Source organism: Phacochoerus africanus, chromosome 14 (genome assembly GCF_016906955.1).
Source record: "Phacochoerus africanus isolate WHEZ1 chromosome 14, ROS_Pafr_v1, whole genome shotgun sequence".
NCBI classification, from domain to species: domain Eukaryota; kingdom Metazoa; phylum Chordata; class Mammalia; order Artiodactyla; family Suidae; genus Phacochoerus; species Phacochoerus africanus.
The window spans coordinates 46,696,281-46,724,049 of NC_062557.1; the positions used below are offsets into that span (position 1 = coordinate 46,696,281).

A 27,769-nucleotide genomic window follows, 5' to 3' on the forward strand; every position below is an offset into this window, starting at 1 on the left:
GAGCTTGTTCTGCTTTCTTGGCAGCAGCCCAGCTTCAAGTGGTAATTTCCAGCCAGACTGTGTTTTTTCCTGTTGCCTAATTAAAGACACTAAAAAGCTGTTCTTTCCTCCTGCTGCCTTATTTCAGGGCAGCAAACGGAATTCTGCCATGATAGACATGGTAGAATATGGGCCAGGAACAGATCAGCCAGGCCCAATAAGGTCCTGGGAGAAAACCACTCCCCCCAACCCCCCCCCACATGTGTGTGTGTGTGTGTGTGTGTGTGTGTGTACATGCAGAAAACCACTCCCCCACCTCCCCACACACGTGTGTGTACACATGCAGAAAACCACTCCCCCCACCCCCACATGTGTGTGTGTGTGTGTGTACACATGCAGCAGTCCGCAGGCTCGGGAGTGAGAAACTGGTCCCGCGTGTCCAGTTGCACAGGCGTGCAGGCCTTCTGTTCACAGCCACCTCCTCCAGGCAGGCTCGTGCTTACCCCATAGGACCCAGACCTGAACGCAGCAGCAGTGTGGGTTGTGGGAAGCTCAGCAGTGCCACCTGCACCTGCTCTCTGGGTGCTGCGAAGTGAACTGGTGACAGGCCGGAGCTCGGGGTCCTTCCTCTGCCCTGAATCTGTTGTGCTGAGTGAGTCGTATACCTGGGTCCCTCTTTGCTGCTACCAACAGGGTAGCAGCACCCACTGCAGTTCTTCTGGACGGCTCAAGGGGAAACTCTTTGGGGACAAGTGCTGTTATCTATTATTAGCTTCATTACTGATTCTTCATTATTAGCAAATGGTGCCATGTGTGAAAGGTGAACTATTTTCCAGGAAGCAGCAGGCGTGGATGTAAGAAAATCTTCTATTGAGTCTACTTGACGGCTGGGATTTCTCCTTCTACCGGAGCGAGTCTGACCTCAGGACATTCTAGGTACGCCTCAAGTGTGACAGCATGGAGAGAAGCAACTATGCTTCATTCTTTCCCCCTAAGTCTGTCTCACCCTCTTGGCCTCTGGAATACTCACTCCCCAAGTCAGAAAACGTGTGACTAGATTCGGGTAGGACTTGTTCTGAGGGGCTGTTGGGTTTCCATCCAGTAATGTGCCACCTCATGTCTTTTTTTTTTTTTTTTTGCTCTTTTTAGGGCTGCACCCACAGCATATGGAAGTTTCCAGGCTAGGGGTTGAACTGGAGCTGTAGCTGCTGGCCTACACCACAGCCACAGCAACGCCAGATCCTTAACTCGCTGAGCAAGGCCAGGGATCAAACCCCCATCCTCATGGATACTAGTTGGGTTTGTCACTGCTGAGCCATAACAGGAACTCCTCTCCCTGCATTTTGAGGACGGGTGGCTTTGGTGATGGTCCCCTCCAATTCTGAGGCCTCAGCTGAAAAAAGTTGCTCAGTTGCTCTTCCCCGCAAGTGTCGTAAGAACAGACTGATAACGTTGGGAATGTGGGCAGGTTTTCAGTATGTCGCCTGTGAGCACCAGGGCCTGGCCTCCTGGGGCTCTGAGCACTTGCAGCTGCTCCAGGGTAACTCGGCCCCCTGACTGTCACCCACAGCAGCACGTCGGCTCATCCCTTCACCTGGATCTGAGCTCACTGCCTTTGTGCGTTCACTGATGGAGACAGAGAGAGAGAGCTTGGAGTTTAAAGGAGTCCCCACGAGTGTTTTCTGGGTGAACCAGGCAGGTCTGCTCTCAGCGGCCAGAGGAGGCTTGACCGCAAGAGGCCCGGGCCTGCAGTGTGGCCGCTGGCTTTCAGCACCGGCTGGGGACCCCTGGGTGGGGTGTTGTCTCTGGGTCCTCACGTGGTGGAACAACAGAAGTGGGGCTCCAGGCAGCTCAGCTTTTGGTGACATCTGGTGTTGCTAGGAATCCCAGGGCAGGTGGTAGTAGGTCGCTGGTGGAACTGGTAGAAACCAGTCCCTCAAGGTCCGTCTATCCTCTGGGCCTTAATCACTGAGATTCTAACTGCCGACTCGCATCTGGGGTGAGGGGAGCAGTGAGGACTTTTCAGCGTCTCCTGCCCTGAAACTCCAAGCTCCAGCCAAAGGGAAAAGATGTGCTGTTTTTTCCTGCTGCAGCTACTTCCCATTTGTCCATTTCCTCCTCTGTTTTTGGCCCAATGCTCTCGTTCAGATTTTAACGAGAATGAACAACACAGTGGATGGGTCTCGAACCTCAGCACCTCTGGGCACAAACAGCTTGCAAAAGCTGGCTGGGGTGGAGGGAGACTTTTGACTCCATCCTTTTTCAACAACTTACATCCAGGAAAAAATCCCCACCCCTCCCTTCCGGGTTGGGAGTGGTTGGGGCATGGCTGCCCCCTGGTGGCAGACACCAGGGTGACAGCTACCTGCCACACAAAGGCAAGGGGGAGCTTGGCCAACCTTCCGAAGGCTTGCTTCTCTTTCAGCCAAGCAATGCGTTTTACTTATCATATACTGCTCAGTGTTTATTCCTGTTTCCCGGGGGCAATGGTGACATAAATGCTGGCCTCAAAATTGAGAATAATTCCAGATGGCAAATACCATCACCAGGCAAACTTCACGGCCATTGGCTTCCCGTGCCATCATTTTAAAGGAAGGAAAATGTGCCCTCCCCTCTGCTAAGTTATACCCACAAATACACAGTACACAAGTCATTGGCTGTAAAATGAATGGGATGTAAATTTCTTTTCCTTCTTGTGCCCAGGATGATAAAATAGGTGTAAAATGATTCACCAGATATGCTCTTTTGCAGGGCTTTGTTCTGAACAAGGACCAGGTATAGTGCTTGTTATTTCATCGGTTGTTTTATAACAAAAATCAGCAGGAACAATAACCTGGAGGCAAAAATCGCAGGCGTGTTTCATGCTAAAAAAGGCATGAGCCTCATTTTAGTGACGTCTGTTTCTTTAGCACTTTTCCTAGGTGTTGGGAGACTGTCAGTGCCCCCAGGTGGTACTGTTCTCTCCCCCGCCCCCCCTGATTTCACCTGTTGGTCTGGCAGGCATTATCGCCGTGAAGCTGGCAGACGAGACCCCGGCCTTTGTGGGCTCAGCACAGCATAAGGGCTGTGGGCTCTTCTACTTTCTAAAAGCTGAAAGGGGATGGAGGGTCTGAACATTCTGGGAGCCACCGTCACCCAACGTGTGGGGTCCTGGGCAGGCCCAGACCAGAGCAGGTTCCCACCGGTCAGCCTGAGAGAGCACAGCCAAGCAAAGAGATTGTTCCTGCAAAAAGCCCTCCCCTCAAACAGAGCAAAGCAGTCCCACTGGGTGGCAGCACCTGGGGCAGAGTCAGGCTTGCCCTTTTGGCTCTACCAGGGAACTGGGGAAGCCAGGGCAGGGGCATGCCGCAACTCATTGGCCCTCCCTGAAACAAGCAGCCCAAGGGCTGGCGAGGAACCCAACCCTGACAGGAGCCACTGTGTGATGGGATGTGGTACCACTCTGCTGGTGTCCCCGTCCTCAACTCCAACCAGATTCTCCATGGTTGCAGAAGCCCTGCTCGAAGTCAGTCCCAGCCTCTAGTCCCCCCTCTCCCCGCCCCCTCTTCCCAGTGACCACAGGGATTACCTCCTGCCTTTTGCCCTCAGGTCCCTGGCTGCAGACCCAGTGGCCCCTGGTCCCCTGGGGCTTTGAGAGAACAGCAGGGTCTTGCTGCAGAGTGGTGGGCTCAGGGGCCCCCAGCTCTCATCCTCAGAGCCTCAGCCTCTCTTCCTTCACAGGAGCCTCTGTTCACACAGCATCCAGGAACAGTGGTATTTACCCAAGTGGTTCGGTTTATTGGGGGGGGGGAGATAAAGTAAATCAGACATTCCGTTTAACCAGAAGTGTTACGTCAAGTAGGACTAACAGCAGGAAGTTAGGAAAACCGGTACGGCTCTGCTGACAGAGGGTTAAGCTGAAAATTTCAAAACTGTTTCCTCCTTTTCTGAACCAAAAGTCCTCAAAAGGACATCCGCGGAGGTGCTAAGAAGGCATAATTCCACTTGATGCATGAAGTAAGCTGTTTCGCCAGAAATGGGGGAAAACCTGTCATAAACTGTTTAATTCAAGGCCGGAATGAACAACCACGGAGACCAACACAGCCAAACCAAAAGGACAGCTGGCTACCAAGACCTCGCCTGCAGCCCCGAGCTTCCAGGGTCACTAGTCTCAGCAATGGCCTCATCCCTGGGCCAGAGAGGAAAAGACAGGCATGAAGACCCACTGACCCCAGGGAAATGGAACTTTTTAAATGTTATCTGCTGGTCTACACATCACCCAGGTTTATTTTCCACTGACCCGTGATCAGAGCAGTGAGTGACCTAGCGTGGCCTGGAACCGCTGCTCCACGACAGCAAAACACCCTCAGCCGGTGGAGGAGTCCTCCCTGCCCAGCACGACGCCATCAGGAACTTTCTGGGCATAAAAATGCTCCTTGGTGGACAATTTAAAAACACACACATAGTGAACCACTTACTTAGGCTTCTCTCTCACAACACACAAACACACGCATCTACGGGAGCCTGCGGGAGGCTGGACGGCATCTGGAAGAACCGCCGCCGCCGCCGTTATTTCTGAGGCTAAGCAGAAAGTCCCGAAGTACTTACCTTTCCCATAACCACAGAGACAACCTCCAACTGAGGACTGCCACCCACGTCCCCTCAGTGGTATCCCCTGTCCCTGCTCAGGTGTTCCGCCCTCACCCGCAGCTGTCTCTTCCCTTCAAAGAGCAGGATGCTCGCTGCCATGGCCGAGTTCAGGCTGTCCACGCCGGGCACCACGGGGATCAGCAGCCTCCCGCCCCCCGTGCTCTCGGCCAACTGCAGGGACTCGAGGCTCACGCCGTGGGTCTCCCCGCCTATCACCACAGCTGCGGGGCCCTCGGTCCAGTCCGCGTCGTAAGTCTGGACCTGGAGTTCAGGGAGCCAGCCTTTACAGGCTCCACTTTCGACATCCTCTCCCTCCTCCTCATACTGGTGAAGCTTGGCTCGTCGGTCACATACCCAGCCGTAGTCACTGGCCTTATTAGACGCCCGGGCCTGGGCCTGTGCGTAGAGGCCACAGTTGTCAGCCACGTAGACCCGGGTGTCGGTGGGCAGGTACTTGGGCACCGTTTCCCAGTCCAGATTGTTGATGATGGGCACCTGGAAATGCGCACCCATCCCCGCCCGCAGCACCTTGGGCTCCCAGGCATCCACACAGCCTAGGAGATAAGAGAGGGTCTAATTAAGATTACAAACCTTCCCAGACCAGGGGACTCTGTGAAGTAAATCAGACCGATTCGGATCAGGAGATAAAGCAAAAAAAATGCCCTGTCGTGGCCTTCCTGGTGGCTGGGACCTCTGCTTCGCCAGCTATGGCAGTGCCCAGCAAAGGGGCTGGACAGTTCATTCCTACTGGTGCTGAAACACTTATTCATCGCATCAGCATTTATCACGCACGTGTGCCAGACACTGCGCGGGAGATACAAGCGCATCAAAGCCCTGAGCCTCAAGGAACTCGTGATACAGCAGGCAGTGACACCCAGAGGACATTTCAACAGGTGGCCACCGTTTCAGTAACAAGTGATGTAAAAAGAGCATGAACAGGGTAACAGAAAACCCTTGTACAAAGCAGGGCGACCAGGAAAACCACCCAGAGAACAGGACACTGAGCTGGACCTTGAAGGACAGGAGAGGCTCGTCAGAGAAAGATGGAGGCAGGGGACGGTCACAGAAGCGGGAAGATGGAGTTGAGACAAGAGGAAGGGAAGGGCCAATGTAAAGCAGGCAGAAGAGTTGAGGATTTTGTCTGGAAAATAACATAATGCCACGAGGACTTTTAAGCAGAGTAGTGACAGAATCCGGTTTACATTTTAGAAAGACCCAATTAGCTTCAATGCTAAATCCAGACTGGAGCAAGAAAGGGGCCAGAGATGGGGAAACTAGACTGGGGGCGATTACAGGGAGCCAGGGAGAACCAAGGCCAGAGCCCTGCCCTCTGCACACACACTCCTCCTCTCCCACCCCAGCAAGAAGGCTTCCTTACAGACAAGCTAAGCCCAAGCATGCCTGTGCATCAGCAGACACCGGGCCTTTCCAGGACCAGGCCCCACACACCTACGCCCCTCCCTGCCCTGCTAGCATGAGTCTCCTCATTAGAAGTTACTTCAAAAGTTAGTCTGTCAGACATCAGGATGGGTTAAGAGGGCAAACCAAGTTTAAAAAGGAAAATAAGACGTGGTGAATGTACACTGTCCCCCACCATGGGCTCTCCCATCACCGCAGGGAACACAGGGTGGGGGGGGGGGCCTGTGTGCCAAGGGGGTGGGATGGAGGGGGGTGGGCAGAAGAGGGGCCCAGCCTAGAGGAACATCGGCTTCTCTGACCCTCGGCCACTAGGCACCACCGAGTGTTTGCTACTCTTTCCCTGCCTCTCACGCACCAGCATCAAAGTGGAAACCACACTGCTTGGCCTGTACAGGTATACGTTCCAAACCACACCCTGCTCTCAGAGCTCTCAACGATGAGGCAGGTAAGCGGGGTACTGGTGATGGACCCCCACACATGGCTCTCAGGCCGGCAGAGATGCAGCCCAACAAGGTGTGACTTGGAGGAAGGGCTAGAAGGAGCAGTTTGGACAAGTCTCAGCCAGGAGACCACTCTGATTTACACTGAATGGCAGCCTGACTATTTCTGATGAATGACCCTCCCTTCTGGCCTCCCCCCAGGTGGTAACAGGCCTTTCTGGCATGTCCCAACTATTAGGCAAGTCTGTTTGGAACCAAGTCTACTAATGCCCATTTCCGGCAAAAAGAGACAACCAAGCGTTAAAATCAGCATCTATGTCTTCCCTAAGTTTAGGTTCTTTAATAACCTAGCAGGTGTCAAAATACTCTGAAAGCTAAACCACAGGAATGAGTGGGCCAGGCACAGTGCTAACAACCTGATGGGCACCATCTCACTTAAGCCTCAAAACAACCCTCCCAGGTAGACTGGCACGCCCACTTTACAGATGAGGAAGCTGCTGCGCAAATACTGCTCTCCCACGCACAGTTCCCATGGGACAGATCCAAGACCCAAGTTCATTGCATCTGCCCGCAGAGCCAGCTCACTTACAAATGGCACCTAATCCACCATGAGGAGCTCTTACCTTTGGTGAGTAACACTCTGCTGCAGCCTGCGCCAGCAGCAGATCTCAGAATTGTCCCCAGGTTCCCAGGGTCACGGAGATTGTCACAAATCAACAGTAAGGGCAGTGTGTGGCGAAGCTGAGTCTCTGGGTATGTCATCTTAGCATGGTCAGGTTTGGCAAAAATCCCTGAGGAAACAAAAAAGGTAGTTCACTTGCCTGATGTGGGCATGGGGAATAATTTGACTTTTCATTCAGTCGTCATTCTTTCCATATTCTCAATTACATACTAAATGAAAGAATTCTCTGATGGAAAAAGTTCAGCGCCCTCCTCTCCCTCATCACTGTTTTCAATCTTGGAGTGTAACCTTTCAGAGCTTATGCTGTTCGCATCTACCTACATGTAGGTACATCCACCCATACATGAGTGCCTTTTATTCATTAAAAAAAAAAAATCACACTGTATGTAATCACTCTGTAATCTACTTATTTTTCCCTATAAGAAAATGTCTTGGAGAACTTAATCGTGTCAGCGTGTTTGTAGCTACCTTATTCTTTTAATGGTTGCATGTTATTTTGTGAAAAGAATGTATCACATTTATTTAATTTTGCCCCAAATGACTGACACTTAGATATTTTCAACTTTTCCCTGTTGTAAAAAACCCTGCAATGAACATCCCTGTATCAATATGTGCATATGTCCAAATATTTCCCCAGGAAAAATGCCTGCATGTGAAATGGACAAACGGCGTGTTAGCAAATACTGCCAAACTGCCCACCCCACAGGCCAATCCCAGTTTATTCACAGCGAGAACACATAAACACCTGTACCTAACCCATCAGTGAAGGCAATGGAATGGTGTCAGGCATCTATGTGCTGCAAAAGATCTGGCACTTAAGAGACACAGATTGAGGAGCTCCCGTCGTGGCGCAGCGGAAATACATCAAATAAATCCGACTAGGAACCATGAGGTTTCCGGTTCCGTCCGTGGCCTTGCCCAGTAGGTTAAGGATCCAGTGTTGCCACAAGCTGTGGTGTAGCCCGGTGGCAACAGCTCCGCTTAGACCCCTAGCCCGGGAATCTCTATATGCCGAGCTTGTGGCCCTAAAAAGACAAAAAGACCAAAAAAAAAAAAAAAAAGTCACAGATTGTGACCAGACCATTCAGTGGGACCTCAGAAGCCCATTAACCTCTAATTGAACAGCTGTGTTAATGGGAACTCCCTAATTCTAGAGGCCCCACTTACATTACTGGATTTTAGGAATGAGCCTGAAGACTGACAGGCAGTACTAGATCTTCTTTATTTCTCCCTTTCGCCCCCTCCTCAAATCTGAAATAAAACATGATAAGGATAAGCTAAACAATACATGTTTTTAAAAGCTATGAAATGATGAAAGCAGGCATGATGATGAAAGGAGGCAGAGAAGTCCAGGCTGGGCTGGCCACCGCTGACACACAGGCCCAAAGTAGCAAGCATGGTCAAAACAAGTGATGCTTTCACTGTAGCGTGGAGTAGGGAGTGGAGAGAGATGGCTAATGAAAGCACGGTCACTTAGAGTGGAGACTTCAGGATCCATGACTCCACCCTAGGGGGAGTTCTGACCACAGAGGCACAGATCCCTGTGATTTACTGGGAGAAACAAGAGGTAGTCCCCAGAAGTTCCTCTCCCAGTTAACAGCTGCACAGTGGGGCAGGAAATACACAAACAACTGGTAATGTGAGGCCCTGCCCTAAACATGAGAATCTTGAAGATAACACCCTCTGCCCCAAATATCCCTTACTATCCAAGAAAAATCTCCAAATTCACTGCTATTCAATTCTCAGATCTTAAATATCAAAAACATATAAAGAATTTAGTCTTTCAAAGAATTCTCTTGTGGCACAGCTGATTAAGGATCCGGCATTGTCACTGCAGTGGCTCAGGTTCGATCCCTGGCCCAGGAACTTTTACATGCCCATGTCACAGGTTCAGTCAAAAAAAAAAAAAAAAAAATATATATATATATATATATATATATAGCCTTCCCAAATTTAGAAAAAAGACTTTCTAAGTGCCAACAGACAACACAGTCTATTAGGATTCTTAGCTGAATTCAATCAAATGAAGCCACGGGTTCCTGTTCAATGTGCTTAAGAGGGTGATAAATTGCAGCTTATTGCTCAGATCTGCTTCTAGAATAAGAGAGTCAATGATACAGCATAGGTATCACCAAACTGGCAGAGGTTTTGTGGAAATGGAGGGTAAGTAAATCCTTTTTTTTTTTTTTCTTTGGTCTTTTTGCCTCTTCTAGGGCCGCTCCCTCGGCACATGGAGGTTCCTAAGCTAGGGGTCTAATCGGAGCTGTAGCTGCTGGTCTACGCCAGAGCCACAGCAACGTGGGATCCAAGCTGCGTCTGCAACCTACACCACAGCTCACGACAACGCTGGATCCTTAACCCACTGAGCAAGGCAAGGGATCAAACCCAAACCTCATGGTTCCTAGGTGAATTCGTTAACCACCGAGCCACAATGCAAACTCCAAGTAAATCTTTTTAATAAACATTTTCTCAATTTTTAACTGGACATTAAAGATTAAAAAAGTGACCCTCCCTCCCAAAATAAGGTCTGTAGGACAGTGATTATTCCTTGGGACCATAAAAAACCCATGACACAAATGACATAAAACTGGCTTCAGTTTCCACTGAAAATACAAGATGCACAGATTTGAGAACTATATTTTTCTGGGTGTCTTAACAAAAAGGTTAAGCACAGTAATACTTTGAATTTGGTTTAAATAAACTCTGTTGCGCTGAGACAACTAGGAACATATATCCCTGGGTCTCTACTTACTAGAGACACACTGGATAACCACTGACCCATGATTCCTTGTGGTGTTACTAGGTCGGACCAATCCTTGATATCCTCAAACTTCACCTTAATGAGGCTAACACCTTTAAGCTTCTCAATGGGCAGCTCCTTTATGTATTCTAGACGGCTGAAGAAGAAAATTTTTGGCACAGCACCAGCCTTGAGAGCGTCTGCAATCAGCCTACGACCTTCCAGCAGGATCTTCCCTTGCTTTTCCCGAAATGGCCTGGATTTAACTATTGTCATCACACTACTGTGGGTGGAAACAAAAAGACAGGTAATTACCAACATGCTCATTACGGAGACACATCTAATTCTAACAGACATAAAGCCCTTCACAGAAAAAGGAACAAATGAACTGGAATTCCAGAAAGACACTTAATTCTGCCTTCCACGCAGAACAAAAACCAGCAGTTGTGCTTCAAAAAGTCCTCCAACCGGAGGAAAGAGGTCAATGCCTCGCTGTGAGAAGGGAAGAGAAACGAGAATATTCGACAAGCCTCAGGAACACATCACCTCAGCCTTTTGTCCCCGGGGACAGCCTTATCGTAGCGAAGCCCCGACTCTTCCCAGGTGCTGGGTGTCTGGGATGCGGGAACCTGAAGCGGCTGATTCAGTCGCTGCTCGCGGGAACTGGCCTCCGCCGCCGCCTTCCGGGACTGCTTCCCGGGCCCCGGCTTCCGCTCCACGACCTGACCAGATGGAAACAGCACTTTCACCGGGCTCCGCCGCAGCGCCCGGACCCAGCGCCGCGCGTCGAGGTCCGGAGCTCGCTTCACCAGCAGCAACGTTCGCGTGGCCCAGCCCACGCACTGCACCAGCGCCGCCATCTTCCCCCGCACCTTGGGCTTCGTATTGAAAGCGCGCCGGCGGCGGCTAGTGACGTCACCGGCAGCTGCGTCATCCGTGGGCGGTGCGGCGCCGTAAGCGTGAAGGGTGGGTGGTGTCCGCGGTCATGGCGACTCGCAGAGCTCTGCACTTCGTGTTCAAAGTGGGAAACCGCTTCCAGACTGCATATTTCTATCGTGATGTCCTGGGGATGAAGGTGCAGACGGGGCCGAGAGGGGCTGGCGTGCGAGAAGGGTGCGGGTGGCTGAGCCCCACCCGATCGGGCGAGGGGAGACACCGGTGTCCTGTGAATTTCAGCCGGGACCCAGGTTCCGGACCTTAGCCCCGAGACTTCCCTTTGGCTCTGTGGGCCTCAGCTTCTGGAAGCGTCGCGAGTGGCGGCTTGAGTTAGAAGAACTTTGAAAGCGGGCTTACACTTATTAGTCAGCGGCTGTGTGCCCGCACACGTCTTTCATTTAAGCTTATTCACAGATGTTTTTTCCTGATCTTGAGACGCTTCCAATCTATTGGGGAAGAAAGTAAACAAAAAGTTATATAATACCCCTTGCAGTGAACTCTCCTAGTTTGGACCCTTTCGGCTTAGATATCAGCATATTCAAAGTTCAGCTTCTTTGGGGGCTGGTTTGAATGGTCTCTTTTGAATGGTCACCCACTCAAGTTTACCTGAGTGAATGCTCCAACATTCCTCCCAAGAGTCCAGATCTAAGTGTGAAGTCGGAACCCATTCTCCTCTACAATACCTGGAAGTGGATTGTCTCCAGCTCTGAGCAGCTGCGATTGATTCTGCAGGGATCGCCTGAGTGGCTAGGGCAGGTGGAAGCCATGGGGAAGCTCCCGATAAGCAGGGATTTTAGATGTTATCAATGCAAAGAAAAACGCACGACCTAAAGTTTTTGAGTTAAGTTTTATTTGGGGACCTGACGACTATAGCTTGAAAGACAGCCTCTCAGATAACTGAGGAACTGCTCTGAAGGGGTGGGGGAGGAGCTAGAATATATATGAGATTTTTTTACTGGGGGAGGGACCCAAAATTAGGTAGTCGAACATCAAAAGAATACTGCTAGTCACAGAAACAGACAACTCAAGTTGATGGTTTTAGTGCTTTTCTGTGTATGGGAAGATGGGTTCTGGGTTCATTGAAATTATTCCTTAGAGGAGTTCTCATTTTCTCTTTTTTTCTTTTTATGGCCCCACCTGTGGCATATGGAAGTTCCTCGGCCAGGGATTGAGTCTGAGCCTTTAACTCACTGTGCCGGGCAGGGGATTGATCCCCCACCTCCACAGTGACCCAAGCCACTGCAATTGGACTTTTAACCTGCTGGGCCGTGGCAGGAACTCCTTAGAGGAGTTCTTTTGTGGCACAGCAGGTTAAGGATTGGGCATAGTCACTGCAGCAACTCTGGTCATTGCTCCTGTGGCTCAGATTTGATCGCTGGCCTAGCATCCACATGCCATGGGCGTGGACCCCCAAAGAGAAATTATTCCTTAGATATGCATCTTAAGTATCTAGTTCCAGTATTGAAAACAGAATGCTTCTTGTTTTTCTCCATCCTGAATTCCTCTCAAGATGCGCTGCTGGTGGGTGACTTCAGTAGCTGATGACTTGGCCCTTGTAGAAATGGAATGGTGGACGACATTCTTTGTATATAATTTGTGATTTATTGTAGACACTGCAGGAAACGTGGAGCACAAAGGGAGTCAGTTTTTTGAAATAACACGCATTTCATGGTTTTGTGTTGAGCTTTGGTGACAAAGATGAAAATAATCTTGGTATTCATCCTCAGTTACAGCTCCCGAGATGAGGGTGGAAATTGGATTTGTACATTGCTAATGGGTACGGAATTGAAATTTGTTACAAAATCAGAGTTCTTCCTTAATGTGTTTCCTCACTGGTTAAAGTGTGGTTGTAAAGATTAAACACGTTATTATGCATAGTATTTGACACTTTGTATATACCATATGTTAGCTGCTATTATTATAACAATACAGCAGGAGAGATTTAACTCTAACTCTGGGACCTCAGGAAATAATTCATGGAGACTTTGCTTTTGAGTGGACCTCAAAAGATAGGTAGGATTTCCACAGACCTAGATTAGAGGGAAGAATGTACTGGAAAAACTGAATAGCCAATGCAAAGATAAGATATGTTTGGGAATCTCCACTAGTTTTATGTGCCTTTAGTTTAGATCACTTAGTTGAAGTCGAGATTGAATACCAAGACAGATAGCTTGAGGCCACTGCTGATAGTGTCTTGAATAATATGCTAAGGAATTTGGATTTTATGCCACAGTCATTAGGGAGTTCTCTTGCATTTTAGACCAGGGTGTGACCAGAGCTGTGCTTTAGGAACATAATTTTATGGTGGAATTAAGGAAGGAGATCCATAAGGATGATTTGTGATAGTCTATGAGAGAAGTGATAGGAGATTGTCCTGGAGCAGTAGCTATGGGACTCAAATAGGAAAATAGAAACTGACACATCGAGAGTCTCCTGTGTATTAGGTTCTGTATCAAATGCCTTGATAAATTATCTGTTTTCACACCACACTGGGAAACTCAGATCCTAAGCATCCTTCTCAGAGTTGCACAACTACTAAGTCTTCCGCGGTTTTTTACTCCACGATACTTGCTTCCTGCCCTAAATAGATCTCACAGCCTTGCTTGGTTGCCTGACCCTTGGTGACAAGCTATTCTTTCTTACCTCCACTCCTTCTAGCCCTGGAAAGATATACAGCTCCTTACCTTTTGTTTGTTTTACAGGTAAAGCTTACCGATGATAACATCTAGGTTGTGACATTTTACTTTATGCTAAATGTGCTGTGTGCAGTATGAGGAAAACTTTATTGTTTATTCTAATTCCCTTACCAGATTCTTCGACATGAGGAATTTGACGAGGGCTGCAAAGCTGCCTGTAATGGGTATGACGCCTTGTTTCTTAAAATCTCCTTTGGACTCTGAACCCCTGGAGAATAGAAAGGAGTCTCTTCAAATGATTATAAGGCAGCAGAATAAAATTAAGGAGGCAGCTTCAGGAACCCAAAGAAGTATATGCTCTGGATGAAGCAATGACCTGTGGGGTATCTCTTAAGCTTAGTGGCCATGGCAAGCTGGGAAATTCCAAGGCCTGATGGGAATTGCATGCTCTTTGATGAATATGCCCAAAATAGGTTGAAGTCAGATTGGAGAACTGTCCCTATAGGATTCAGCCCCCTACTTTAAAGACAAGGTCAACGAATCTTTCCTTCAAGTTAAGTGCCAGACAGGTGGTCTTTGGAGCCATTGGTCGTGGGACACGGGCACCGACCACAGATGCTCTGCACACCGGCTGAGGTCGTCTCAGGCGTTAGGATACGCAGGGGCCCAGAAGTGACTCCTACCTGTCTGTTCCAGTGCTTCTTTGGGGGAGGCCTGATGCAGATCCTGTCTGTGGTCACTGGGTTTCTTTTTTTTTTTTCTTTTTTTTTTTTCTTTTTTCTAGGCCTTACGATGGGAAATGGAGTAAAACAATGGTGGGATTTGGACCCGAGGATGATCATTTTGTTGCTGAACTGACGTACAATTATGGTATCGGAAACTACAAGCTTGGCAATGACTTCATGGTAAGTATCATTTTGTTCTCTTAGATGTTCAGCTCTACCTTTTAGAGAGATGACTGATACAGCGCCAGATATGATGGCTACTGAATCTGTGGCTTTGGAGTGCAGCAGTTCAGTGATTCCTTTTATGATGTTTTCTATGTAAAAAAACAAAGACACTGAACCTGCTTGGGCACCCTGTCTCCAAGCTGGCTTCAGGGTGACATGTGTCCTCCCAGCATTTAGGAGCAAGCTCAGGACTTAGACACAGCTCTGAAGGAGACAGGTTGCCCCTGGGAGAATGTCCTCTCCAGTGGACAGTCATGACTGGGATGCTCAGTTGCAGCCAAGCCTAGTCAGAGAAAAATCTGAGACGGTTGTAAGGATAAAAAGAAGGCATTGCATGCACTGCACTATGTTCATTCATGCAAGAATTCCAGTTATTGTGCAGCTGTTACAGTATCTCCTGCTTACTGAGCATGAGGAGAGATTGTCTTTGGTATTAGGTGGATCAGACTTCTCTGGCATTTGAATTTCTGTCCTGCAATTCACGAAGTTTGGACTCTGTTGGAGAAAAATGTCCAAAACCTTCTTTAAAATCGAAGAAAACTTTGGGAGTCCCCTTCATGGCTCAGCGGTTCACAAACCCGACTAGGATCCATGAGGATGAGGGTTCGATCCCTGGCCATGCTCAGTGGGTAAAGGATCTGGCGTTGCTGTGAGCTGTGGTGTAGGCTGGCAGTTGTAGCTCCAGTTCGACCCCTAGCCTGGTAACCTCCATAGGCCTCGAGTGGGGCCCTAAAAAAAGCAAAAAAAAAAAAAAGAAGAAGAAAAAGAAAGAAAGAAAGAAAGAAAATTTTGAATATTAATTAAATCTTAGGTGATTTGACTAAAGGCAATAGGTTTTTGCCTCATTGTCTTCTATAGAAAACCTCTTGTCGTTATGCCCTTGGCTGATCCTCTTGTTTGTCGTAGGGAATCACACTCGCTTCTAGCCAGGCCGTCAGCAACGCCAGGAAGCTGGAGTGGCCACTCAGTGAAGTTGCGGAAGGGGTTTATGAAACCGAAGCCCCGGGAGGATATAAGTTCTATTTGCAGAACTGCAGTCCACCTCGGTCAGGTAATTGTACCCCGATTGACAAAAGCCTTCTGTCTAAAGGTCTCTGAGGGGAGGAGAGTTCGACTTACTTCTGCTATTACGGAGTTTTTTACATGAAATGACTTGTCTTTCCCAAACTGGTGTTGTTATTCTCTAAGAAATTTTATATATATATATATATATATATATATATATATATATATATTTTTTTTTTTTTAAGGGCTGCACCTGCAGCATATGGAAGTTCCCAGGCTAAGGGTCAAATAGGAGCTGCTGATGCCCTCATACTGTGTTTGACTATTATGTCTAATGCTAGTTATTTTTCATCAGAAGCTCAGCAAAAAAAAACAACAATCATTCAGTGGTTGGGGGTTAGGACTTGCCAGGAGATGGTACTGCTGTATTTCACTGGTAAATGAAGGGATTTTTATGACAATTTTTATTGATAGGTGATTGGTGCTTTATATACTAACTGTGAAACCAAACTCCTACCTTTAAATCCACTGTGGACACACACCCGCCAACCCCCACCCCCCACCCCCGCCGTCTTTTTTTTTTGGCCACACCCACAGCATGCAGAAGTTCCTGGGCCAGGGATTAACCCATGCCACAGCAGCGACCATGCCAAATCCTTAACTCACTGAGCCACCAGGGAACTCCCTTTTCTCTAGTCTTAATGATGTTTCAGTCCATAAAATAATGAAGGGCCCCGCAATCCTAAGATTTGTTGTTTTTTGGGGATGATAATCCTGTTGAGGCATTAATTTGTGTTTGGAGAAATAATCCAGTCTATCAGTCTAGCTGGCATCCATTCTTCCTGGAATGAATCACTCCGGAATAGATCCGCCCACGCGTGACTGTTCCTGTCCCTCCCTCCCTCCCTCCCTTCAGGTCTGAGTCAGCTGGAATTTGCTGATTTCTCAGTGAATAGATGACACTAAAAGAGTCTGCCAGGTAGAGACACCTGTGAGAAACACCTTGCTTTAGTCAGGGTATTGCTAGTCTAGCAAACAGGACTAAGACAGTGAAAACTGAGGAAGATGTGTTGAATTTATCACAGTCAGATAAAGCTGTGAAACAGCTCTTCAGAACGTGACCTTACCATAAAAAAGTTTCTAATGATGGTAAGTGTATTAAAATAATGATGTTATTCTTTTTTTAAAAATGAGAATAAATCAGTTTAGTTTTTTATCTTTCAGAAGATCTTTATTTTTTATGGTTTTTAAAAATTTTTATTGAATTACAGAATTGTGTTAGTTTCAGGTGTACAGCAAAGTGAATCAGTTATACATACATCCATTCTTTTTCAGATTCTTTTCCCATATAGGTTATTATAGAATATCGAGTAGATTGCCCGGTGCTATACAGTAGGTCCTTCTTAGCTCTCTATTTTCTTTTTTTTGTTTTTGTTTTTTGTTTTTTTTGCCATTTCTAGGGCCGCTCCAAGGCATATGGAGGTTCCCAGGCTAGGGGTCCAATCGGAGCTGCAGCCGCCGGCCTACACCAGGGCCACAGCAACGCGGGATCCAAGCCGCATCGGCAGCCCACACCACAGCTCACGGCAACGCCAGATTCCCAACCCATGGAGCAAGGCCAGGGATCAAACCCGAAACCTCCGGTTCCTAGTCGGATTTGTTCACCACTGCGCCACGACGGGAACCCCTCTAGTCTGTGTTCATCCCAAACTCCTATCCCTCCCCCACCGCATGTCCCCTCTGGTAACCACAAGTTTGATTTTTAATCTGTCAGTCTATTTCCGTCTTGTGAATAAATTCACTTGTATCATTTTAAAATTAGATTTCACATATATGTGGTATCATGATACTTCTCTTCCTCAGTCTGACTTCACTTGGCGTGATAATCTCTAGGTCCATCCATATTGCTGCAAATGGCATCATTTCATTCTTTGCTATGGCTAGCTAATACTCCATTGTCTATATGTACCACATCTTTTCCACTTTCAGAGTCAATTTATTTATTTATTTACTTTTGGCTGCACCCACAGCACATGCAGGTTCTGGGGCCAGGGACCAAACCCACTCCATAGCAGTGACCTCAGCCACAGCAGTGACAATGCCAGATGCTTACTGGCTGAGCCACATGGGAACTCCTCTTTTTCTGGTACCGCAACTTCTTTATCCATTCCTCTGTCGATGGACATTTAGGTTGCTTCCATGTCTTGGCTGTTGTAAATAGTGCTACAGTGAACATTGGGGGGGGTCTGTGTATCTTTTTGAATTATGGTTTTCTCCAGAATAATTATATTTTTTTAACCAAAAAAAAATTTTTCCCCTAGACAAATAAGCAAAAAAAAAAAAAAAAAAAGGAAGAAAGAAGATAACTACTCTTAACATTTTAGAGTATCTCTCTCCAGTCTTTTATCAAAAAAGGTACATAGTTAAATATGTATTTTCTTCTCATGGTCCATTGTAACAATTCCATCTTCTGACATCAGAGCAAAAGAAACAGTTGCCTCTTGTTAACTACTTAGATGATTTCATTGTTACCAGCAGCACTGGCTGAATGTGTTCTGATGACAGTCCTTCCCACCCTCCACAGTTACTTCTTTAATTGCTGAAGATGGGCTTGCTCTTTCAAGAACAGTAGGAGTTTTTGTTTGGTTGGGGTTGGTTTGTTTTTTTTGCTTTTGCTCTTTAGGGCCACATCTGCAGCATATGGAAGTTCCCAGGCTAAGAGTCTAATCCTAGCCCGGATCCTTAACGCACTGAGCAAGGCCAGGGATGGAACCTGTGTCCTCATGGATATTAGTTGGGTTTGTCACCGCTGAGCCACAGTGGGAACTCCATGAATAGGGGAGGTTTTTTAGATACCTTCTGGTACATTATTGTCCAGAAATGTGCTAGTTACATTCTGCCATTAAATAACTGATTGTGTTTTTTCCCCCTGCACTATAATAGTTAACACTGTGAACTTTTAAAATTATTTGCCAATTAGATAACAAAATGTTTTATTTGGATTCTAATTTCTTTGTCAGGTTGAATATGCTTTCATGTGTTCATCGACCATTCCAGTTCCTCCTTTTCTGGGTCACAGCTTCGTGCCTTTTGCCTTTTTTTTCTGGGATGTGCATCTTTTTCCTATTGATGTTTAAAGTTCATTTAAAAATGTTATGGACTTTCTGTTATGTACATTTTTAAAAAATGTTTCCCACTTTGTTGTTTATTCTTTAATTTTGATTGTAATTTGGGGGGGGGGGGTTGTCTAGGAGTTTTTCACTTTGTGTAATTAACCCAGCAAAGTTATTTCTTCATCATTTTTTGTTTTTTTAAAAAAATAAACTCTTGGGAGTTCTCTGGTGGTGCAGCAGGTCTTGGTCCTGTGTTTTCACTGCAGCGGCTTAGGTTGCTGAAGTGGCACAGATTCGATCCCTGACCTGGGAACTTCTGTACGCCACAGGCATGGCCAAAAAAACCAAACAAACAAGAAAATAAACTCTTTATTTCCTCTTCTCCTGACAGCCTTGGTGGGACATTTTCACTTTTATTTTTTAATTCAGTTTTTTTTTTAATTTTTTTATTTTAATTTTGCCCACATTGTGCTGCAGCTTTGATTGAACCTGGGCTGCAGCAGTGAAAGTGGTCAGTCCTAACCATTAGACCACTAGGGAAATCCCTCTTTATAGTTTTTCCCTTGGTGCCAGGTTTAAACAAAACAAAACAAACAAACAAAAAAAAACTTTATGGAGTTCCCATCGTGGCTCAGTGGTTAACGAATCCAACTAGGAACCATGAGGTTGTGGGTTCAATCCCTGGCCTTGCTCAGTGGGTTAAGGATCCGGCGTTGCCATCAGCTGTGGTGTGGGTTGCGTATGTGGTTCAGATCCTGCGTTGCTGTGGCTCTGGCATAGGCTGGCAGCTACAACTCCAATTCGACCCCCAGCCTGGGAACCTCCATATGCCGTGGGAGCAGCCCAAGAAATGGCAAAAAAAGACCAAAAAAAATTTTTTTTTCTACACCCCAAAATTGTTTAAATAAATAATCATTTCTAGTATTTTCATGGTTTTTCATTCTTTAAACTTAATCCTTCAACCTATCAGGAATGTATTTTGCCATGTAGTTTCAGGTGTAGCTTCCTCCCGCCAAATGAGAAACTCCTTGTCTTAATGCCACTTGTTGAATAATGTGCCCTTTCAAACTGACTTAAATCCCTTTCTTGTCATAAACTAAATTCTGTATATACCTGAGCCTGTTTGGGTCCTTCTATTCCATTCCTTGGCATTTCCCTGACCATTCCTGCTATTTCGTTACCCTACAGATCCTGTATTAAAAGTCACTCTAGCAGTGTCTGATCTTCAGAAGTCCTTGAACTACTGGTCTAATCTACTGGGAATGAAAATTTATGAAAAAGATGAAAAGACGCAAAGGGCTTTGCTGGGCTATGCTGATAACCAGGTGAGCGATCTTGGAGGGAAATAAACTGTTATTTTGAGTTTGGCTTGTAAATGAGGTTCCCATGAGGGTTATTCCCATAGTTCTTTCATAGTGATTCAATAGTTAAAACAGAAAGAAGAATATAAAAATGGACGATAAGCTCACCAGCCAGATGTTACCTTTGTTTATATTTGGAGCTCTGTCCCTTTCTGAAATGGATTTCCTGAATCAGAAGAGATGTAGAGAAGATTTCATGCTGTCGTGATAAGCTGTTTCCCTCTTTTTTTCCCCTGATAACCTTGCATTTGAGCATGATTTATTGACCCAGCAGGTCTGCCCCTAGGATTTCTTTCTTTCTTTTTTTTTTTTTTTTGCCTTTTTAGGGCCACATTTGCGGCACATTGAAGTTCCCAGGCAAGGGGTTGAATCAAAGCTACAGCTGCCGACCTACGCCACAGCCACAGCAACACCAGATCCAAGCCATGTCTGCGACCTACATCAGACCCATTAATGGAAGCCAGGACTCAAACCTACACCCTCATGGATACTAGTCAGATTCTTTCCTGCTTCACCACAAGGGGAAATCTGCTCTTGGGAATTTATTTTGCAGACATACTTATCATACATGTGCACAAAGAAGTGTCTATGAGGTTATCTTTTGTGGCATTGTTTTTAATAGCAAAATGTAAGAAATAAGCCATGGAGTTCCCGTCGTGGCGCCGTGGAAGCGAATCCGACTAGGAACCATGAGGTTATAGGTTTGATCCCTGGCGTCACTCAGTGGGTTAAGGATCTAGCATTGCCATGAGCTGTGGTGTAGGTTGCAGACACGACTAGGATCTGGCGTTGCTGTGGCTGTGGTGTAGGCCGGCAGCTGTAGCTTTGATTAGACCACTAGCCTGGGAACCTCCATATTCGGGAGTGGTCCAAAAAAAAGGAAAAGAAATAACCCAAACGCCCTATGGACTCAAGGACTAGTTCAATGATTTATGGTAATCCATAGAATAGATTACTAAGCAGCCATCAAAAAGAGCAAGAGAGTTTTTATGTGCTGATAGGATAACATTAACTGGACAAAAACAAAGGACAGAATAATGCATAAAGTATGCTACCATCTGTGTAATAAAAAAAAGTGTCATAGATCTAAAAGATATGTAGGAAACTGCTGACTGGTTGCCTCTGGGTGAGAGTAGGAGAAAGCCTTAATTTTTACCTTACTCCTTTAGCATAGTTTGAGTTTTGGAGGGGGGTTTTTTGGTTTTGGGTTTTTTTCACCACATAACCTGTTTCAAAAAATAAAAGACAAAAAAAAAAAAAGGAGTTCCCATCATGGTGCAGTGGTTAACGAGTCCGACTAGGAACCATGAGGTTTCGGGTTCGATCCCTGCCCTTGCTCAGTGGGTTAACGATCCGGCGTTGCCGTAGCTGTGGTGCAGGTCACAGACGCGGCTCGGATCCCACGTTGCTGTGGCTCTGGCATAGGCTGGCAGCTCAGCTCTGATTACACCCCTAGCCTGGGAACCTCCATATGCTGCGGGAGTGGCCCAAGAAATGGCAAAAAGACAAAAAAAAAAAGAAAGAAAAAAAAATAAGCCTATTTTCTCATGTCTTTTCAGTGTAAGCTGGAGCTACAGGGCATCCAAGGGGCAGTTGATCATGCAGCAGCTTTTGGACGAATTGCCTTTTCTTGCCCCCAGAAAGAGGTAATGCTTGGTACCAGGTCTTTGTTTAATCTCTGTGGGTAGCTGGTTCAAACAGCTAAGACCCTTGGCCCTTCCTTCTCTGGGTTCGTGCTGATCGTGGCTGTGGTATCAAGTTCAGCAGTTGTCTCAAGAGCAGCTGAGATAATAAAATCAAACAAGTGGCGCCAGGGTTCTTTCTGGTTGATCTGAGGTTCCTCCAGGGCTGCCAAGGACCTCAGCTGAGAGTGGCGTGTGACCCCTTGCTCACTTTGCCTTTTTGTTTTCCTCAAGTTGCCAGAATTAGAAGACTTGATGAAAAGGGAGAACCAGAAGATTCTGACTCCCCTGGTGAGTCTGGACACTCCGGGGAAAGCAACAGTGCAAGTCGTCATTCTGGCTGACCCCGTAAGTATTACTCAGAACGGGGACACGCTGCACCAGGGCTTTCTTCTGAGGTCTCTTTTGGCCACATTTTTTTCTCTTTATTGCTGTAGGATGGACACGAAATTTGCTTTGTGGGGGACGAAGCATTTCGAGAACTCTCTAAGATGGATCCAGGGGGAAGCAAATTACTGGATGACGTGAGTCTCGTTTCTAAATGTATATGACCTTTGGCCCAAGGGGGTGGTGTTCATGTGGGCAGAGAAGGGCCAAGGTATCGGGGGCCAGATCTTACTGTCAGAAGTGTGTCTTCTTGCTGTTAGGGTGACTTTTGAGCCAGAGACTTGTGTCAACTTCATTGCAGCATCTGTGCCTTGCCTCCAGCTCCGGCTGCCTTGGGGAACCATTGCTGCCACATACGTCACTGTTCTGCTGGGTGAACAGAGGCCTGCACACCTCTGTTCCCTGAGCTCTTTCGGTCATCTGGGCTCCGATTGCAGCACTGGCCTCTTCCTTTCTAGCAAATTGTTCTCATCAACATGCAAACGAACTCCAGGATCTCCCATCTTTTAAAAATCTTTTATTCACCCCACATCCCTTCTCAAGACTTCTTTTAAAAAAATCTGTTTGAATACTGTTTCTTTTTTTTTTTTTTTGGTCTTTTTGCCTTTTCTAGGGCCGTTCCTGCGGCATATGGAGGTTCCCAGGCTAGGGGTCAATTGGAGCTGTTGCTGCCAGCCTACGCCAGAGCCACAGCAATGCCAGATCCGAGCCGCATCTTCAACCTACACCACAGCTGACGGCAACACCAGATCCTTAACCCACTGAGCGACGCCAGGGATCGAACCCACAACCTCATGGTTCCTAGTCGGATTCGTTAACCACTGAGCCATGACGGAAACTCCTGAATACTGTTTCTACTCTGACCTCCCACTCATGCTTCTCTCTGTTCTGCACTGGCTCCAGTCACATGGTGCAGCGTTCGCATGGAGTCATCAGTGACCTCCCTCTTACCAAATCCAGCAGCCGTTTTTCCATCCTCATTGAACACAGTCCTTGAGCAGCATCCAAAGCAACTGTCCAGTGATGGACCCCAGCTTGCAGCACATCCCTGGTGGGTGGTGGACACTCAGGGCATACTCTGCTGGTGATTAATGGAATGAATTAATTTGCCTTGGTTTTGTCCCTTAGTATCTATATGACCGACCGTAAGAAATTTACTTCAGGTCTCTAAAACTGCAGTTTCCTTATCTAAAAATTTGAGGGAATGAGATGGTCCACCTCATAGGATTGTTGTGTGGTTTATAGAGCTTGGCAAACTACTGACATAGTAATGGACACTCAACTGATGTCAATTAAAGCAGGAAATGTACGAAGATAAAGCAGTTACCAATTTCACCATCAAGGAAAATAGAATCTCAGGCAGCCTCTCTTTTGGCAAGTTTGTTGGACTCTCTTCTTCTTGCTTTTTCATGTCTCAGACCAGCTGCCTTCTCTTCAGAGCTCTCTTCTCCTTCAGTGTCAGAGACCCTATCTTCTTGTCTCTCTGACGGCTCCCCACCAGCCACAAGCACCTTTTTCTGTGACTGATCCTGCAGTGACTTTGCCCACAGTCCCTCTTTGGCTGTCTTTTACTCTGTCATTATATGTTCTTTCTCTTCTCCCAGTGAAAGTTCCCTGCCACTCTGGCTGCCTCTGCCCTGAGCTTCAGCTCCCGTCTGTTCTCAACGTCCTGATCTCTAGTTCCTACTCCCCACCGAGCTCCAAACAAGCATTTTTGTTTGGTTGTTGTCATTGAGGTAAAATACACATAGAATTTAAGTGTATGGAAATTTACTGTCACCGCGATGCGTTTTGACAGTTACATATATTCATGCAAACAATACTCAAAATATAGAGCATTTTCATTCCTTTTTTTTCTTCTTCTTTTTTAGGGCTGCACACGCGACATGTGGAAGTTCCCAGTCTAGGGGTCAGATCAGAGCTGCAGCTTCCAGCCTGCACCACAGCCACAGTAACATGGGATCCATACTGCATCTGCGACCTACACCACAGCTCACAGCAACGCCGGGTACGTAACCCACTGTCGAGGCCAGGGATCAAACCCAAGTCCTCATGGATGCTAGTTGGGTTCCTTACCACTGAGCTGCAATGGAAACTCCATTTTTATCCTTATAGGAAGTTCCCTGATGCCCATTTCTAGTTCCCAGCCCCTCCTGCCTGCAGCAGCTACTTTTCTGATTCTTATCACATTAATTTTATCTATCCTTGTACTTTGTAGAAGTGGAATGGCTTCTTTCAGTCAACGTAACTTTTTTTTTCTGAGTGGTATTCAATTTTATGAATGCGACAACTTGCGTATCCATTCTTCTAATGGTAGACACTGGAATTTTCCCAGGTTTTTATTTATGATAAAAGAAGATTTATGTGAATATTCTCATGTAAATCTTGTGGAGGTATGGTTCATTTCTCTTGGGTAAATACCTAGGAATGGAATTGCTTTTCCTTTCTAAGAAACTGCCAAACAGTTGTCCAAAGCAATTGAACGATTTTATGCTCTTATCAGCCATGTACGTACGTAAGAGTTCCAGCTGCTCTGGGTCCTCACCAACATCTGTGGTTTGGCGGGGTTGGGGCGGGGGGGGGCTATTTTAGTACATGGAAAATGATGTCTCATTATGATTTTTTTTTTTCCTTTTCTTTTTAGGGCCATACCCACAGCCCTAAAAAGGTTCCCAGGCTAGGGGTTGAATCAGAGCTGCAGCTGCCAGCCTAGGCTACAGCCACAGCAATGCGGGGTCCAAGCCGCATCTGCGACCCTTACCACACACAGCTCACGGCAAAGCCAGATCCTTAACCCACTGAGCAAAGCCAGGGATCAAACCTGCATCCTCATAGATCCTAGTCAGTTTTGTTAACCTCTGAGCCATGAAGGGAACTCCTCATTGTGATTTTAATTGGCGTTTCCCTGATGAGTAGTCATACTGAGCATCTTTTCATGTGTTTATTGGTTGTGTGAATTATATGTTCAAGTCTTTTGTATGTGTCTTTCCATAATAGATTTATTTTTAATATTTCATGATTGGAGTTCTCCTGTGACTCATTGGGTTAAGGACCTGGCACTTATCTCTGATAGGTTTGATCCCTGACCCGGGAACTTCCATATGCCAGGGGCACAGCCAAAAACACTCCACGAAATTTCATGATTAAAAGTTCCAAAAATTGGAGTTTCTGTTGTGACTCAGCGGGTTACGAACCCGACTAGTATCCATGAGGATGTGGGTTTGATCCATGGCCCTGCTCAATGGGTTAAGGATCCAGCGTTCCCATGAGCTGTGACATGGGTAACAGATGGCGTTTGAATCCCTCATTGCTGTGGCTGTTGCATAGGCAGGCAGTTGCAGATCCAATTCGGACCCCTATCCTGGGAACTTACATACGCTGCAGGTGCAGGGCTAAAAAACCAAAAATGAAAAGAAGAAGTTCCAAACATGGAGTTCCTGCTGTGGCGCCATGGGATTGGCGGTGTCTCTGGAGCACTGGGATGCAGGTTTGATCCCCGGCCCAGCAAAGTGGTTAAAGATCCAGAGATGCTGCCACTGCGGCAGCTTAGGTCGGGACTGCGGCCCAGATCTGATCCCTGGCCCGGGAACTCCATGTGCCGTGGGGTAGCCAAAAAAGAAAAAAAAAATTCCGAATACACACAGGAGAGTACACAGATCTCTATGTGACCGTCTCTAATCAACTCTGCTATAATTTTTCATCATTCTTTTTCAGCCCACTTTTTTTGGGAGGGGTAGTTTGTCGAAGAATTCTAAGGGAAATTGAAGATACCATGTCATTTCAACCCTAAATACTTCAATATTTTACACATTTTAAGATGACCTGAAAAGTGAAAATTAGGGAATTTTCTGATATACCGTTTTTTTGGATATATACCATATTGACATCATTATACTTTAAAAAAAATCAACAATATATCCCCGGAGGTCCCGTCATGGCTCAGTGGCTAACGAATCCAACTAGGAACCATGAGGTTGTGGGTTCGGTCCCTGCCCTTGCTCAGTGGGTAAAGGATCCGGCGTTGCCGTGAGCTGTGGTGTAGGTTCAGAGATGCAGCTCAGATCCCACGTTGCTGTGGCTGTGGTGTAGGCCAGCAGCTGCAGCCCCGATTCCACCCCTAGCCTGGGAACTTCCATATGCCACGGGTGTGGCCCTAAAAACACAACAACCAAAAAAAGGCTCTTTGCTGGATGAATATCTTTTGTTAATTTCTTGATTGTGGACAGAGTGCAGTGAAGTACAAATTGGACAGTATGTTTTATTTTATGGACTTGGAATAAATAAATAATTCCAATTCTGTTTCTATAGGCAATGGCAGAAGACAAAAGTGATGAATGGTTTGCCGAACGAAATAAGCCAAAGGCTTCAGGTTAAGAGAAGGTACCATGTGAAACAAGCATTTGGGATTCTGTCGAATGCGTGTGAGGCCTGACGTGTGCACTATGTGATAAACACTCTCCCAGCTTGGTTGTTTCCCGTGCAGCCAAGGAGGCTGGGGTGGTGGAGATTTGCATTTCTAATATGTGAGAGCTCTGATATATTTTAGAGAGAAAGTCAGTCCATTTAGAGGAGAACTCTGGCTGTTACCTACACTGTCCCTGGAAAGGGCACATTCTGTATGTGACTGTATTAGATTAATAATAAATTCTCCGGCCTGGGACAGCTCTGTGGAACATTACCTGTGTTGGGGATAGAAGGAGTTTTGATAAGCATGTAGATTCAATGAGAATCCAGATCAGTTGCATATAGCAGGAGTATTTCCAACACCTGGTTGACACTCCCACATTCCTTGCTTTCAAATTTTGAGCAGCCAGACAAAACAGACAGAAGGATCTAAGGTGCTGCGTTTCCCCGTGCCTGGCTCTCTGTGTGTTTTTTTTGTTTTTGTTTTTGTTTTTATGTATATACGTCTTCATAAGAAAATGTTAGATTTCTTAGAAATGGGTTAGGTGGTTTCTTCAGCTTGAAAATTAAAGTATATTTTCTTGTTTTCTGTTTGATTCTGCAGAACAAGTCCATTTTAATCACTGGAAATAAATTAAGCTGGGCATATTATGAAATGTATTTTGAAATTATGCTTCTGAAATCAAGCTGCTTACAACCAGTCCATTAGACTCATTATTAAATAAGTGGTGGCCATCGACAGAATAATGTAAATCAACCATGATAGAAAAAATAAAAACCTTAAAAAAATTAAATAAAAATTTTTAAAAAATGAAATGAGGTAGTGGCCAGGTTCAAACTTCAGGAAACAAACAGAGGAGATGGGAAAGGGTTGACCCAGAAGGTACTAGCTCCTGCATGATACACCTGAAAAGACTTGTAAATCAGGGCCTCCGCTCTTCTCCCTTGCTGGCAAGGTGGGGTATGGAAATTTCAGAGCGAGTTTCTGCTCACCTTCTGATAGGGTGATCTTACCTTCCCTGAGAGGGAAAAAAATCCTTTCCCAGCTCCTCAGCATTTTTCATTCAAGCTTAAATTCTCTTGGTAAGTATTTGTGAGTTTCAAAGCCAACCAAACTATATATGTTCCTGTATATATATACTGGTTCACTTTTTTCCTGTGTAGGGGGAAATTACTGTATGAATTTTGACTAGGTCCTCAGGCTAAGGGTCCAATTGGAGCTACAGCTGCCAGCCTGTGCTGTAGCCACAGCAATGCCAGATCCAAGCCACATCTGTGACCTATACCACAGCTCATGGCAATGCCGGATCCTTAACCCACTGAGCGAGGCCAGGAATTGAACCTGCAACCTCATAATTCCTAGTCAGATTGTTTTCTCCTGCTCCATGATGGGAACTCCCAGATTT

At 46.4% G+C, this 27,769-nt stretch overlaps 2 protein-coding genes across 5 annotated transcripts; one reads left to right on the plus strand and one right to left on the minus strand.

Moving 5' to 3' along the window:
- Positions 1–3,733: 3,733 nt before the first annotated feature.
- On the minus strand, positions 3,734–10,766 carry MRM3 (mitochondrial rRNA methyltransferase 3). Of its 3 annotated transcripts, XM_047757200.1 has the most exons (4): positions 10,436–10,766; positions 9,928–10,172; positions 7,091–7,258; positions 3,734–5,162 (listed from the first exon to the last, which is right to left on the minus strand). In XM_047757200.1, the coding sequence occupies exons 1-4, from the start codon at positions 10,747–10,749 to the stop codon at positions 4,621–4,623; spliced, it is 1,269 nt and encodes a 422-aa protein (XP_047613156.1). In that variant the 5' UTR covers positions 10,750–10,766; the 3' UTR covers positions 3,734–4,620. The 3 variants fall into 3 exon arrangements, with proteins under 3 accessions (XP_047613156.1, XP_047613158.1, XP_047613157.1); XM_047757202.1 differs by lacking the exon at positions 10,436–10,766 and having other exon boundaries at positions 9,986–10,100; XM_047757201.1 differs by lacking the exon at positions 10,436–10,766 and having other exon boundaries at positions 9,902–10,013.
- Positions 10,767–10,822: 56 nt separating this feature from the next.
- Positions 10,823–27,064, plus strand: GLOD4 (glyoxalase domain containing 4). 2 transcript variants are annotated; one of them, XM_047757204.1, is made up of 10 exons: positions 10,823–10,964; positions 13,636–13,685; positions 14,246–14,366; positions 15,318–15,462; positions 19,718–19,854; positions 21,450–21,536; positions 21,807–21,920; positions 22,010–22,096; positions 26,268–26,339; positions 26,968–27,064. In XM_047757204.1, exons 1-9 carry the CDS (start codon positions 10,875–10,877, stop codon positions 26,331–26,333), a joined length of 897 nt encoding a protein of 298 aa, XP_047613160.1. In that variant the 5' UTR covers positions 10,823–10,874; the 3' UTR covers positions 26,334–26,339; positions 26,968–27,064. The 2 variants fall into 2 exon arrangements, with proteins under 2 accessions (XP_047613160.1, XP_047613159.1); XM_047757203.1 differs by lacking the exon at positions 26,968–27,064 and having other exon boundaries at positions 10,824–10,964; positions 26,268–26,619.
- The last annotated feature ends 705 nt before the right edge of the window (positions 27,065–27,769 follow it).

Bases quoted from the DNA above. Each gene is read 5' to 3' on its own strand.
- MRM3 (XM_047757200.1), bottom strand. From the start codon at position 10,749: ATGGCGGCGCTGGTGCAGTGCGTGGGCTGGGCCACGCGAACGTTGCTG. The intron at 10,173-10,435 runs GTGATGTGTTCC...TTCCACCCACAG, and splicing joins CCCGGGGACAAAAGGCTGAG to TAGTGTGATGACAATAGTTA. The intron at 5,163-7,090 runs GTAAGAGCTCCT...CTTATCTCCTAG, and splicing joins CAGAGTGTTACTCACCAAAG to GCTGTGTGGATGCCTGGGAG.
- GLOD4 (XM_047757204.1), top strand. From the start codon at position 10,875: ATGGCGACTCGCAGAGCTCTGCACTTCGTGTTCAAAGTGGGAAACCGC. The intron at 21,537-21,806 runs GTAATGCTTGGT...GTTTTCCTCAAG, and splicing joins TTTCTTGCCCCCAGAAAGAG to TTGCCAGAATTAGAAGACTT. The intron at 21,921-22,009 runs GTAAGTATTACT...TTATTGCTGTAG, and splicing joins TCGTCATTCTGGCTGACCCC to GATGGACACGAAATTTGCTT.